At 43.1% G+C, this 13,331-nt stretch overlaps 1 protein-coding gene across 2 annotated transcripts in view; it reads left to right on the plus strand.

Moving 5' to 3' along the window:
• LOC110500427 (phosphofurin acidic cluster sorting protein 1) overlaps nucleotides 1-13,082 on the plus strand; it is a 53,173-nt gene extending 40,091 nt beyond the window's left edge. The window contains exons 11-24 of one of the 2 annotated variants that reach the window (XM_036957838.1): nucleotides 1,323-1,406; nucleotides 1,495-1,616; nucleotides 1,878-2,025; nucleotides 3,250-3,354; nucleotides 3,849-3,955; nucleotides 4,423-4,577; nucleotides 4,743-4,853; nucleotides 4,973-5,075; nucleotides 5,209-5,251; nucleotides 5,790-5,832; nucleotides 5,969-6,110; nucleotides 6,820-7,058; nucleotides 7,292-7,411; nucleotides 8,333-13,082. In XM_036957838.1, coding sequence (XP_036813733.1) covers nucleotides 1,323-1,406; nucleotides 1,495-1,616; nucleotides 1,878-2,025; nucleotides 3,250-3,354; nucleotides 3,849-3,955; nucleotides 4,423-4,577; nucleotides 4,743-4,853; nucleotides 4,973-5,075; nucleotides 5,209-5,251; nucleotides 5,790-5,832; nucleotides 5,969-6,110; nucleotides 6,820-7,058; nucleotides 7,292-7,411; nucleotides 8,333-8,451 — 1,641 coding nt within the window. In that variant the 3' untranslated portion in view covers nucleotides 8,452-13,082. The remainder of the gene's footprint in view (nucleotides 1-1,322; nucleotides 1,407-1,494; nucleotides 1,617-1,877; nucleotides 2,026-3,249; nucleotides 3,355-3,848; nucleotides 3,956-4,422; nucleotides 4,578-4,742; nucleotides 4,854-4,972; nucleotides 5,076-5,208; nucleotides 5,252-5,789; nucleotides 5,833-5,968; nucleotides 6,111-6,819; nucleotides 7,059-7,291; nucleotides 7,412-8,332) is intronic. The other variant, XM_036957839.1, reaches the window with a different exon arrangement.
• Nucleotides 13,083-13,331: the final 249 nt, after the last annotated feature.

A 13,331-nucleotide genomic window follows, 5' to 3' on the forward strand; every position in this document is an offset into this window, starting at 1 on the left:
CCATGTTCAGAAATGCCTCCAAAACATCCGGAGAAATTGCAGAGAGCCACATCAAATAACAGAAATACTCATCTTAAACTTTAATGAAAGATACATGTTTTACATAGAATTAAAGATAAAGTTGTTCTTAATGCAACCGCTGTGTCAGATTTTAAAAAATCTTTACGGCAAAAGCACAATATTCAATAAGCTGAGAACAGAGTTCAGCCACAAAACAAGCCATACAGTTACCCGACAAATTGTGGAGTCAACAAAAGTCATAAATAGCATTATCAATCTTCACTTACCTTTGCTGATCTTCGTTGGAATGCACTCCCAGGACTCCCACTTCCACAAGAAATGTTTGTTTTGTTCGATTACGTCCATATTTATGTTCAAATGCCTCCGTTTTGTTCGCGCGTTTAGTTCACTATTCCAAAGGCACAATGCGCGGGCGCAAAATCCAGACGAAAAGTCAAAAGGAGTTCCATTACAGTTTGTAGAAACATGTCAAACGATGTTTACAATCAATCCTTAGGGTCTTTTTATAATAATTCTTCAATAATATTCCAACCGGACAATAGCGTATCATTACAGAGGAAAAAGAACGAACAGCGCACCCGCGTGACCGCGCAGTAAACAACTGATTTGGCCACAGCCTGGTCCACTTGTTGAAACAGCTCTTATTCGACCTCCTTCCACAATAGAAGCCTCAAACAACTTTCTAAAGACTGTTGACATTTGCTGGAAGCCTTGGGAAGTGCAATCTGGCCCCAGAGACACAGCATATTGGATAGGCAATCACTTAAATGAAACTACAAACCTCAGATTTCCCACATCTTGGTTGGATTTGTCTCAGGTTTTCGCCTGCCTTATTAGTTCTGTTATACTCACAAACATCATTCAAACAGTTTTTAGAAACTTCAGTGTTTTCTATCCAATACTAATAATAATATGCATATATTAGCATCTGGGACAGAGTAGCAGGCAGTTTACTCTGGGCACCTTATTCATCCAAGCTACTCAATACTGCCCCCCTGTCACCAAGAAGTTAACAGTCTGATGGCCTTGAGATAGAAACAATTTTTCAGTCTCTCGGTCCCGGGAAGAATCTTGTGAGAAGGGGCTTAAACAGAAAGGAGACAACAAGAGAGGAATGTTCGAGGGAAAAAAAGAGGGCGAAGGTGAAGGATTGATATTCACACCAGGTGAAGTGTAGCCCGCGTTCAACCGGCCGGTTCTTGCGAGTTTCACGGCGCAGCGGCCACCCCGCGATCATCAGTCTGGTAATACGTGGCTAGGTGAGATGTGTGGTAGTGACTGTATTTCCCGCATGTCTCCAGCAGGGGGAGCAGCGGCCTGTGGAGATGAAACACTCTCGCAGTCGCAACCTGGAGGTGGAGACCCTCTCTGAGACGGACACGCTGGTGAGACGCGCTAACAGGCTCTGTGTGCTGTGTAAGAGGTAGCGATCCATTTTGAGCTCAAGCTAATCTGTGCGCGTTCTGTGTGCAGGAGTTGACGGATCAGGAGATGTTTCCGGAGGGCCCCTGTATTACGGTGTCAGGGGCTGAGAAACCCCGTACGCCCCTGAAGAGCAGCAAGAGTGGAGGAGGACAGACCATGCCCTCCCCCAGGTAACTACAAACACACACACACGCAGACTCTTGCCATAGTGACTCCAACAAAATGACACATGCCTGATACCAAACCAACCTCTCAGGTGCCTTTGCAGATGTGCATATTTTCCTCCGAAAGGTAGAATTGTTCCAATCCTTCATCCCCAGAGGAAAGGGTTTGGGGTCAGTTTGGAGTTTTAACACAAACACGTAATACCCTCCACACTGGTTGAACTGGGGATTGGTCTCCTTTTAAAGGTGTATGTGTGTGTTTCACAGGCTGGATGGCAGGGGCCCCACCCCCAAACAGAAGAGACAGAGCAGTACTCCTATGAAAGAGAGACAGCTGTCTAAACCAATCAGTGAAGGGGGGAGGACCAACAGCTCCGACAGCGAGAGATCCCCCGAACTGGGACACAGCTCACAGGTAACTCATGTGTACACACACACACACACACACACACACACACATTCTTAAAACTACTGTGAGCGCCAAAAGTATTGGGACAGTGATACATTTTGTTGTTGTTTTGGCTCTATACTCCAGTACTTTGGATAATTTTGAAATGATACAATGACTGAGGTTACAGTACAGACTGACAACTTTAATTTGAGGATATTTTCATCCAAGGTGAACCGTTTAGAAATGAACGCACTTTTTGTACATTCCCATATTCATAGCATGCAACGACTACATCAAGCTTGCATCAAGTGACTACAAATTTGTTTGATGCGTTTGCTGTTTGTTTTGGTTGTGTTTCAGATTATTTTATGCCCCAATGGAAATTAACGGTAAATAATGTATTGTGTCATTTTGGAGTCACTTTTATTGTAAATAAGAATAGAATATGTTTCTAAACACTTCTACATGAATGTGGATGCTACTATGATTACGAATAGTCCTGAATGAGTCGTGAATAATGATGGGTGAGGTAGTTACATAGGCATAAATATCATAACCCCAAGACACGCTAACCTCTCACCATTACACACACACACACACACACACACTTTTTTTTTATAGCAGGGGGTCCTATAGTTCCAGTTGTCACATCTCACCCATCCATGGGTGAGAGACCAGATGCTGCTGGAAGTGGTGTTGGAGGGCCAGTAGGAAGCACCCCCTCCTCTGGTCAACAAATATATATATTTTTGTATATTTCGGATGGGAAGTTAAACGGGTGTCCTAACTCTCTTTGGTCACTAAAGATCTCGTGGCACTTATCGTAAGAGTAGAGGGTGTTAACCCCGGTGTCCTGGCTAAATTCCCAAGCTGTCCCTCATACCATCACGACCACCTCATCATCCCTGGTTTACAATTGGCTCATTCATCCCCCTCCTCTCCCCTGTAACTATTCCCCAGGTCGTCGCTGTAAACGAGAATGTGTTCGCCAGTCAACTTACCTGGTTTAAAAAAAACAAACACAAAAAAACAAGCTTAAGGAGAGCACAGTATATGCCAAGAAAAAAACGTTGTCTCTCTCCATCTTCATCTCTCCATTCCTCTCCTCCCCCTACTCCCTTCTTCTTGTCTAAATAAAGAACATGAATGTACCCATGATGACGAGACTAAGAATGAATGATGTATGTGTTGTTGAGTCATCTAAAAAAAAAAAACTGCTCCACTTTTTGTGTGTGTGTGTGCGTGTAGGTTCTGAGGAAGGCGGTGTATGATCAGCTGAACCAGATCCTTCTGTCTGACGCGGCTCTGCCTGAGAGTCTCATCCTGGTCAATGGCACAGACTGGCAGGGCCAGGTAAGAACCGTGTGTTCTAGTGGTGTTAATAACCCATCCCTAACAGCCTGACCATATGTGAAAATCGGAGGCCAACTCTCCATTTCGCAGCTTTTCTCTTATTGAATTCAACTTCGACATTGTCCTTTTTTTCCTCTGCGGATCGGCGCTAACTTTTTTTGCCCGTTCCCAAAAGCATTTGGCGATTTGCCCGTCTAGGCTATGTACAGTTCGGCCCTTAGTCACTAATACCAGATAACCTAAAATAATGAAAGAAAAACAAATTTAGCCTATAGATAAAAAAATTCCATAATCCTTGTGCAATTTCTATGTTATTCTTTTCTCTTTATTTAACCCGCCCTTGACCCTAAACTCATCCACCCCGCGGATATAACCGCAGGTACTGTGGGTTGAGTCCTCCCGCGCATCACTGGTGTGTGTGTGTGTGTGTGTGTTGTGTCAGAACAAACCTGCATGTTGCTGCAGTTCTTTAAGTGTGTGTGTGTGTGTTCCAGTACGTGGGAGAGCAGCTGCAGGTACAGAGGCACCCGGTGGTGTGTACGTGTTCAGGAGCTGAGATCCAGGCGGTGCTTTCTGCTGTCCTCACACGCATCCAGAAGTTGTAAGTCTAACACTTTATATGCATGCGTACACACACACACACACACACACACACACACACACACAGATTTGTGAGTCTGTTGGTCTAACACATTATCTATGCTCTATTAATCTCACTGTCTATGAAATATTTAGACCGCCAAACTCAGTCTCTCTCAGCTCCTCTCCTCTCTCTCTCTCATTTTTATTTTATTTTTATTTTTTAAAGTATTTAAGTATTTCAAATGTCATGGTGTATCCTCGTATGTCACAATGTCACAAGGATAGTCTAATTACATTTTATAGCAAAGCTTTTTCATTGTCAAAGTAGGCCTAAAAAAAATAACACTCACTTAAGTGGTCGAATGCTAGCATCCATTCGAATACCTGGATATTCGACTAACCGTGCTCAACCCACCAAGTAGCGATATGTGATTATCTTTACCCCCCCCCCCATCTCTCTCTCTCCCTCTCTACTTTCCTCTGTAGTTGTAACTGTAACTCGTCCATGCCCAGGCCGGTCAAGGTGGCAGTGGTGGGTAGTCAGAGCTACCTTGGTGCCGTCCTGCAGTTCTTTGTCACACAGTTGGCAAGCAAGACCTCTGATTGGCTCAACCACCTGAGGTTCCTGGTGGTGCCCCTGGGTGAGACAAACGACATGGGCGCCTTCTGTCCGTATCCATAGTGACGGGCGTAGTGAATGGTTGACAATGGAAAAGAGTTGTTGTTGTCAGGGCTGATCACGTACACTAAAAGATAATCTCTCTGTCTTTCTCTCTCTCGCTCGCTCTCTCTCTATGGTCTTATAGGCTCTCATCCTGTTGCTAAGCACCTGGGTGCCCTAGACAACCGTTACAGCTCTGCGTTCTTAGACGGGGCATGGAGAGACATGTTCAGCCGCTCTGAACCCCCACAGACAGGTACACACACACACACACACACACACACACACACACACACTGGATCTGGATACATAAAGTTAGCACTCTAGAGCCTGACAAATGACCTCTAATCTTTGATCTGTGTTCCTGTGCTGCAGACCTGTTGGACGTGGCCGGTAGGATCTCCCAGTACGTCAGTGGCGCCACCGTCACACACCAGCTGCCCATCGCTGAGGCCATGCTTACCTGCAAACACAGGACGTGAGTGGACGCGCTCGCACACACACACAAACTGTCAGGGTGTAACACATACCTTAAACCGGAGCAATAACTACAAGATGGTATTCAATTTAAAAACCCATGTAACTGGTCATAACTATTTGTCTCTGTTCAGGCACGATGAAGATTCCTACCAGAAGTTCATTCCTTTTATTGGGGTACGTATATAGTAAGCCAGGTCTCTCTGTAGACTCTTCCATAGATCTACCGTTGAAAATCCTTCTACCTCATCCCCATACTGTATTTATTTATTTTGCTCCTTTTGCACCACAGTATCTCTACTTGCACATCCATCTTTTGCACATCTACCATTCCAGTGTTTAATTGCCATATTGTAATTACTTTGCCACCATGGCCTATTTATTGCCTTAACTCCCTTATTTGACCTAATTTGCACTCACTGTATATATTTTTTCTTTTTTTTCCTACTGTATTATTGACTGTATGTTTGTTTTACTCCATGTGTAACTCTGTTGTTGTATGTGTCGAACTGCTATGCTTTATCTTGGCCAGGTCGCAGTTGTAAATGAGAACTTGTTCTCAACTAGCCTACCTGGTTAAATAAAGGTGAAATAAAATACAAAATAAAAAATGGACATCTAGTTTGGATAGTAACTCTTCAGCTGATTTTGGGTGTTTGGAATATGAGTTATTTGTCCTGATGTTGTAGTAACAGGATGTTGTCATGTGTTCCAGTTGGTCAAGGTTGGTCTGATTGAGCCAGACACTTCCTCTACAGGTAGGTTGGTTTAAAAACCAATGAAGAAGTACACTCTCTTACTGCTATATTTCCATCATCCAGGACTATTTACTTGATAATATTACAAACAATGACATTAATCTCACCTCCATCCCTTGCCCCTGCGGTCGCCTAGGAGAAGCAGAAGAGGGCGTGGCAGGGAGCTTGGCTGTTCCCTCTACGTCCCCTCCCACCCACGGCTCTCCCACCGGGCTGATCAAAGAGGCGGCCACTCCCCCCTCCTCTCCATCTATGAGCAGTGTTCTCGCAGTACAGGGGTAAGTCTGCACCCAACCTAGCTTGGGGTATAGTCTTTTGTGCTGTTATTTCTTATTATAAGGTGCTGGGCAATTCCAGTTCTCAGGAGCTGCTACGTTTCCTCTCTTTCTGAGTAATCATGAGTGGATCAATTAAGTGCCAGAGAGTGTCTGCATACCTTTTCATGTCTAAATCAGTCCCTGAATGGAACGAGAACCAATAAACAGACGCACTGTGGCCCCCCCTTGATCTGACAGAGTTGCCTGCCGCTGTTTGAGTGAAAGAAAGGAAAGGGGAAAAGAGAGGGAGGGAGGGAGTGAGGGGGGAATATTACCAGCAACACTGCTTCTCCTCAGGTCAGCCATCTCGGGTTCATTATGTCCCCTTCATGTCTGCCCTGGTGAAACTCTAGAGCAGTGATCCTCTCTGACCGTCTAAAAATAACCACAGATGCATCAGCAGCTTTTAGCGTTATAGCCCATCATTGTTTTGGGGTTTGGTGCTGTAACAGACTCTCTTGTCCTCTCTATAGCCAAACTCAGGGTCAGGGTTGATACAGCGCATGAAATGCCGGCCCCTGAATCCATAACCCTCTCTGTCGCTGAATACCTCCTCCCTACACCTCACAAATGAACACGGCTTTTTATACTTTTTAGCACAGAACCTCCATAACTTTCTCTTTCCTGTATTGTATCCTAACCTGTCCTCGTGACCCTCTTCCTGTCCCAGGAGCCCCAGTATGTCCCAAGGTGTGGATGCCATTGGGTTGCAGGTGGACTACTGGCTGGCGTCGCTGGCGGAGAAACGCCGAGAGGGCGAACGGCGTGACACAGGCTGTAAGAACACCCTGAAGAGTGCCTTCAGATCCCTGCAGGTCAGCAGGCTACCAGGAGGGGGCAGCAGTGAGACACAGGCCCAGGTCAGCACCATGGCCATGACCGTGGTCACCAAGGAGAAGAACAAGAAGGGTAAAGAGTTTTAGAATAACACTTTTCTATGGCACAATCAAAGTAATTCAGTGTTTTAAAAAAACAAACAGTTTTTAATGCTGAATGATCAGTGGAATAGATGCATTCCATCTAGTTGGGGTGTTCTTCAGTCATTCTTCCTACAGTATGTGACTGTTATAGTCTTCCTGGTTGTATAGTTATAGAAATCTTATTGCATTTATAATGAAGGTTGACTTTCTCTGTGTCTGTAGTTCCCACCATATTCCTGGGTAAGAAGCCGAAGGAGAAGGATGTCGACTCTAAGAGCCAGGTCATTGAGGGTATCAGCAGACTCATCTGTTCTGCCAAGCAGCATCAAACCATCCTGAAAGGTACAGGAACATGAGACGAGGAGGGAGGGAGGGCGGGCGGGGAAGAGGTATGACCAGTGAAATTGGAGAGAAGGCTCTGAGAAGAGGGAGGGATCGGGAGAGAGAGATGAAATTATAGTGCTTCTCTAGAGGCACAATCTTTAGAAAGAGTCGACCCATCAGTAAAGATGAGGTGTAAGAGAAGGCAGGGGAAGGGGAAATGATTTATTGGGGATGTTCGAGGAAAGAGAAAATGAAGGAAGGGTTGTGTTAACGGACCTCTAAGACTGTGCCCGAAATAGCACCCTATTCCTAACACTGGGCCAATAGGGCTCTGGTCAAAAATGGTGCACTACTGTATATAGGGAATAGTGAGCCATTTGAAACGCAGCCTAAAGGTGCCTGCATACTAGGTTCAAACGTCTGTGCCTCTTAAGACCTTTGCTTGAAAAACTAGATAAAAACTGCAATTTTACTGTTTGTCCCTCTTGAGACGCCGTATCAACATTGTAGCCTGTATGCACTTCCTCAAAGTAGTCAGAATTATTCAAAGATAAATCAAGAAATCTGTAATTCATTTGGACATTTTTGCTGAGGGAAGTCTTTTGTCTCGCAATTTTACATCTAACTAAGATGTTTGGTGCAGTATTTCTCAAGTGAAAAAATATGCATGAAAACTCGTTGTCTCTCGTTGAATGACAACAAACACTTAATTGAAGAATCCTGTCCATAGTTCCCACTCCTACTAGGAGTAGTACTGTTGACCAATCACAGACGAAGGGGCGTAGACTTGTGCTACCGAACTACAACTTGCCCCCCAAAACTTTTTTCTCAAATGCGCAAACTGTTTCTACTGGGAAGCGTTCGACAGGCTTAAGTGTTCCCTGTCTGAACAATAGTCCTACTTAACCAGTATCTGTGTGTCTCCTGTGTGTGTCTCAGTGTCCATAGACGGAGTGGAGTGGAATGACGTCAAGTTCTTCCAGCTGGCTGCCCAGTGGCCCACCCATGTCAAGTATCTCCCTGTTGGACTGTTTGGTTACAACAAACCCCCCTCCTAGGGTCCACCCTGTACCCCTCGCCCAATCCCGTCCCACCTACGCACACAGACCCCCCCCGCCTCTCGGAACGCCGTGGCGACTAATATCGGTCAATTACGATGAAGGGTTGAGGGGCCGAATGTATTTGCTATGTTTTGTCTTATTTCTCTATAGTAGGGAGGGAGAGATGGGTCGGATATGGGGTGCAACGCTACTAGTCACTTTAATGAATTGAAATGCCCCTCTCGCTGTCTAGCGTGTGTGTATGAGGGGCCCACAGCACAAGATAACGGGCTGCCGTTCAACTAATCCTAACGATGAGATGCACCCGCATGAATAACTCCCATGACGTGCCCTGACCCTTGACCCCTGACATCTGACCCTTTAACCCTTAACCTTTAAAATCCTGACCAGGTAGTTCTCTTATCACCTTGAACCTGCCCGGTGTCATCAAAGGCCAACCTGCATGCTGTACTACTACACCACCACGTGCCAGGACATGTTATAACAGTAATGCCACGGTTATTATGGGGTATGGAGGGGAACTTGGGATCCAAACATACCGTACATGTGCATGAAATGGAATGAACAACAGACGACACCTACAGTAGCAATGCTTTTTCTGCTCCCTAATTACATGAAAATGCTTTTTTTCTCTCACCAATGATGTACAGTAAGTTGACATGTTATGCATATGAAGAGCAGAAAATATAAGAGAAGGCTCTAGTTTTTTTGTAACGACATTTGAACTCCCTGTGTACAGCGAGGGTGCCGACTTAAGAGCTCACTGTTTGCCCCAACTTTACTGAGAAGAGGCAACATTTCTGCTGTCTGTAAGGCTTGTCCCTTTGTCAACCTCAGTTGTTGTTGTCAGCGTTGCTCTCTTGATCCACCCTCCACTGTATAGTCCTCCTTCCGCTTGTGGACGTACAGTATATCACCTGTGTGGGGTTGTGCATGCTGGGATTTGTAGGCTGAGCCTCGTGCTGAGGTTAAATTGGGGGACAGGAGCTGTGACCGTCATCTTCATTTTTTGCGATGCACTTCTAGTAACTATAGTAGCTAGGTATCTTACTCCAAAGCACAATGTCGCACGCTACTAGTGACTTTTTATCCCTGTCTTTACCTGTCAAGGATTGCAAAAAAAACTTTCCCAAAATTACCAAATTTTCCAGAAATCCTAGTTGGAAGGTTTCTGGAATTAGGAGGGAATAAGTAGTAAATCCGGAATCTCCCGACCTGGATTTCTGGAAAACATGCATTTTCCAGCCCTGCCTGTGATAGACGGGCAGCGTTCACGCCACTGAAATGGTGGTGTGTTGTGTCTAGGGTGTTGTGAGGTGGCCAGTGTCCAGTGACAGGTGTGATGTTATGTAATGTGGTAAAACAATATTGAAATATCTATGAAACCAATTTTATAAGTAACCCACGCGACACAGTATGATTGTTTTATGTGTGGCCACGTGTTTGTGTCGAGATGTGGTCAATATCGCTTTATGAGTTCTGTAGGCTGCGGTATCAGCGGCCAGACGTTTGCCTTGTAGACTGACACAAAGATAGGTGACACCAAATTACCTTTTTTAAGAGCTACTAACGGTTCTGGTGCTTTTTAAGAAGAAACTGCAGACAAATAATTTGTATCCAAAGAATTTGACTTAAATAATTGGTTTTCAATTTAGTAGCAAAGTCTATGGTCGAATAATGTACCTGCAAAGGTACATTCAAATTAGTATATTTTGAATGAAATGGCAATGTGTTGTAAGCAAAACACTAGTTCTCTTGCTGTCTAAGATTGAAAGCTAACGAGTGTTAAGTAGCTTAGCCTTGTGTCACCTACAAAGTAACCTTCCCCATCTGTGCGGAGTGAAGAATTGTGACAAATATCAAGTATTACAATGCCAATGTCTCAATTTTTGCTGTTATTATTATGATTTTCGGGGTAACTTAGAGGTAGGTTTTTCAGCTTAGGTGTAACAGTGTTAAAAATTGTGACGTCAACACCTTGTGTAACTCAAATTTGGCCCTGTTCTCTTTTTTTTGGGGGGGGGGGGGGGGGGGGGGCTCGTACAAAGGAAGGTTTTTGCACCAAGGGCTTCAAACTGATTGAGAGCATAAGTACACAGCTATGCATGTTCCACAAATCAGTCTGAATGATAGAATGTACAGATCTCAAACAACAAGGATGTATTTCCAAAAATCATTAGAGGTATCATCTGAACTTAATTTGAATGTGCAGATAATATTCATTGTTAGTTTCTATTATCTCTTCTCAGTCTTGTCGACAAAAGCTTTATCATTTAGTAAACATACATTTTGGAGGTTTTAACACCATTTTACCAGTCCAGAATAGGGTTGCAAAGGGAGGATATATTACTGGAAACTTTCTAAGTTTGCCAGTAAAGTACCACCATTTTTGTAACTTTCAAGGATTTGATGTAATTTATCACATCTATTTGCCATTTTGGGTACTTCAGCTTATCACAGATGTCTTTCATTATCTGTGGCCTAATCACCTATATATAATATAATCAAATAAGATTTTAAAATTTAAAAAATGCAATGACAAAGCTGTAAAACGTTCCTAAGTATTAATAATCAACTTAGTGAATACCATTGGTGATTAATATGAGGGTTTCAGCATGACATGTCAACCATAACATTTTTTACACACTTATTTATTTTACTATGTCAATATGCCTTTGTTGTAAATGTGATGGCAGTTGTGAAAAAAGTCAATAGTTGGAAGAGTTGCAGAGTTAATTAAGAATAATGCCATTTTTGATTAGATGCTTTTAAACATTAATTTGGCTATTTTGTCTTGATCAGAGGGTGTATCCACTAGGAACTAATGGGTATTATGGACACAGATATGACAAATTAATACTATACATTGATTTTTTTTATTTTTTATTTTTTTTACATTTACTCAAGTTTAAATGACCAAAGTTACCATCGAATGCTATAGATTCCGGCAACTTTTGTAAATTACTGGTAGCTTTACCCTAGTCCATAACCACCTGTTATTTCACTAGAACATTTTTGTTTTATTATAGAAAACACACAATAATAATCTCTCAACTCCATAGTCAGTTGACCTTGTAACCTCTGTGAGCTTGAATACTTTGTGCAACTTCCCTTTGAGTATCAAAGAAAGATATGGCAAAGGCAGTGGTCCTCTTGAAAGCAGACCATTTAAACCCTGCTTCTCATAGCAAGTGTCACTGCCCACCAGTCAAGGGCTAGACCCAGACCAATGCCTTCATGTGGACTTGGGCTCTTAATGCATATTTTAACTGAGACTGTATCCTACTGTATGAATGTTATGTACAACAGGGTTTTCTCTTTGGGAGAGACATTATTGCTTGAGGATAGTGAACCCTACCTGTAGCTACGCTACTCCCTAACCACAGATCTAGGATCAGATTACAATTACCCCCCCCCCCCCCCCCCTAGTTCTAACCATAACCATCAGCGGGATTAAAAGATATCTGACCCTGTGTCAGTGGTTAGGGGAGACTTTTACCGTCTCTGAGCAGAACAAAGGGGTCCAATTTCTCTATGCCTTGCAGCGTGTTATTAGCGTAATAAGGAGTGTAAGATGTATGATTCTATTTGAACCCCCGTCTCTTCATAGGGGGTTCATAAGCATTCACTGAATGGGACAAAGAAATCACTGCCAAGATGTCAAATGTTACATGGATATAACACCAAGCTGAAGCGGGGGTGATGTAGATATAGGTGTTAAATGTTTTTGGTGATAAAACTTTGTTCCAAAGTTATCATTTTAATGTTGGAAACATTATTTTTTCCCACTATACATTCCAATGTTTACTCCTCTCTCCTCTCCCCCTGTTTCCAGTTCAGTCCCTTCTTTCACCTGTTGTACCATTAACATGTTTGTTTTCTCCTACCTTCTCTAGGCCTATTTGTCCTGTGTGGCTGTCTCTCAAACTTGTACCTGTGTCTCTACCTGTATTGACCTGTAATGACTCTTATTGTCCATGACTAACGTATAGGGACAGCGGTTTTTGCTGACCATGTGACCCGACCAGGAACAATCCGCGGCCTTAGTTATAGTCTTTTGAGTACAGGGCTCAGACTGTCTCCCGAAACGGGTCATACGGTCCTGAAACACTTCTGTCCTGGAGGGGAAGAACAATATGATCTATTAATATGAATAAATCAATTTAGCGGATCAATACTGTCCTTCCTCTCTGCTATCATCACAATGTGTTTCAGAACAAATGGAGTGAGAGATCTAGAACAAACCGTAAGCTATCTAGAGTCTGGTAGGATTCCACAAGCTTTGCTTCTAATAAAGCCCATTTTGAAAGGATCCCTGCTTGTAACATAGCACTCTATCACAGAAGAGAATCCGTTTTTGCATAACACTGCTTAGACTACCCTTATGCTTGGTTGCAGTTTGAGGGGAGGATTCTAACGCTTGTGCATTTGGAGAGTAATTTTGCACATGCCATTGTTTCTTCAGCAGCTTTTTTGCCTTTTGTCTATAAACAGTAATAATGCTTGTACATATCACAACAGTACTTCTGTATTGTATCTTAGTCCTTGTTTTTTTTATTTGAAATGTTTTGTAGTACTTTTTCATGATTATGTTGTCAATTAAACTGATGTGGGATGGAAAAGTGGAACTGTTTGTTTTTCTTTATTTTGTAAATACAACTGAGTTGTGTGTGCGTTCTGGTGCTTTTTCAGTTATTCATTTGAATGGAATCTAGGAATTAATGTAGCTTATTAAAGTTAAAATTAAGTTTATTTAGGCTTCTCTAGACGAGTTATAATACACAGGTCTACATTAGAATGAGAAAAAAAACGTACTGTAAATGCTATGGTGATTAGCCACAGGAAATATCCACAAGCCTACAAATAAATGTTAATTG

This window comes from Oncorhynchus mykiss, chromosome 21, assembly GCF_013265735.2.
Source record: "Oncorhynchus mykiss isolate Arlee chromosome 21, USDA_OmykA_1.1, whole genome shotgun sequence".
NCBI classification, from domain to species: domain Eukaryota; kingdom Metazoa; phylum Chordata; class Actinopteri; order Salmoniformes; family Salmonidae; genus Oncorhynchus; species Oncorhynchus mykiss.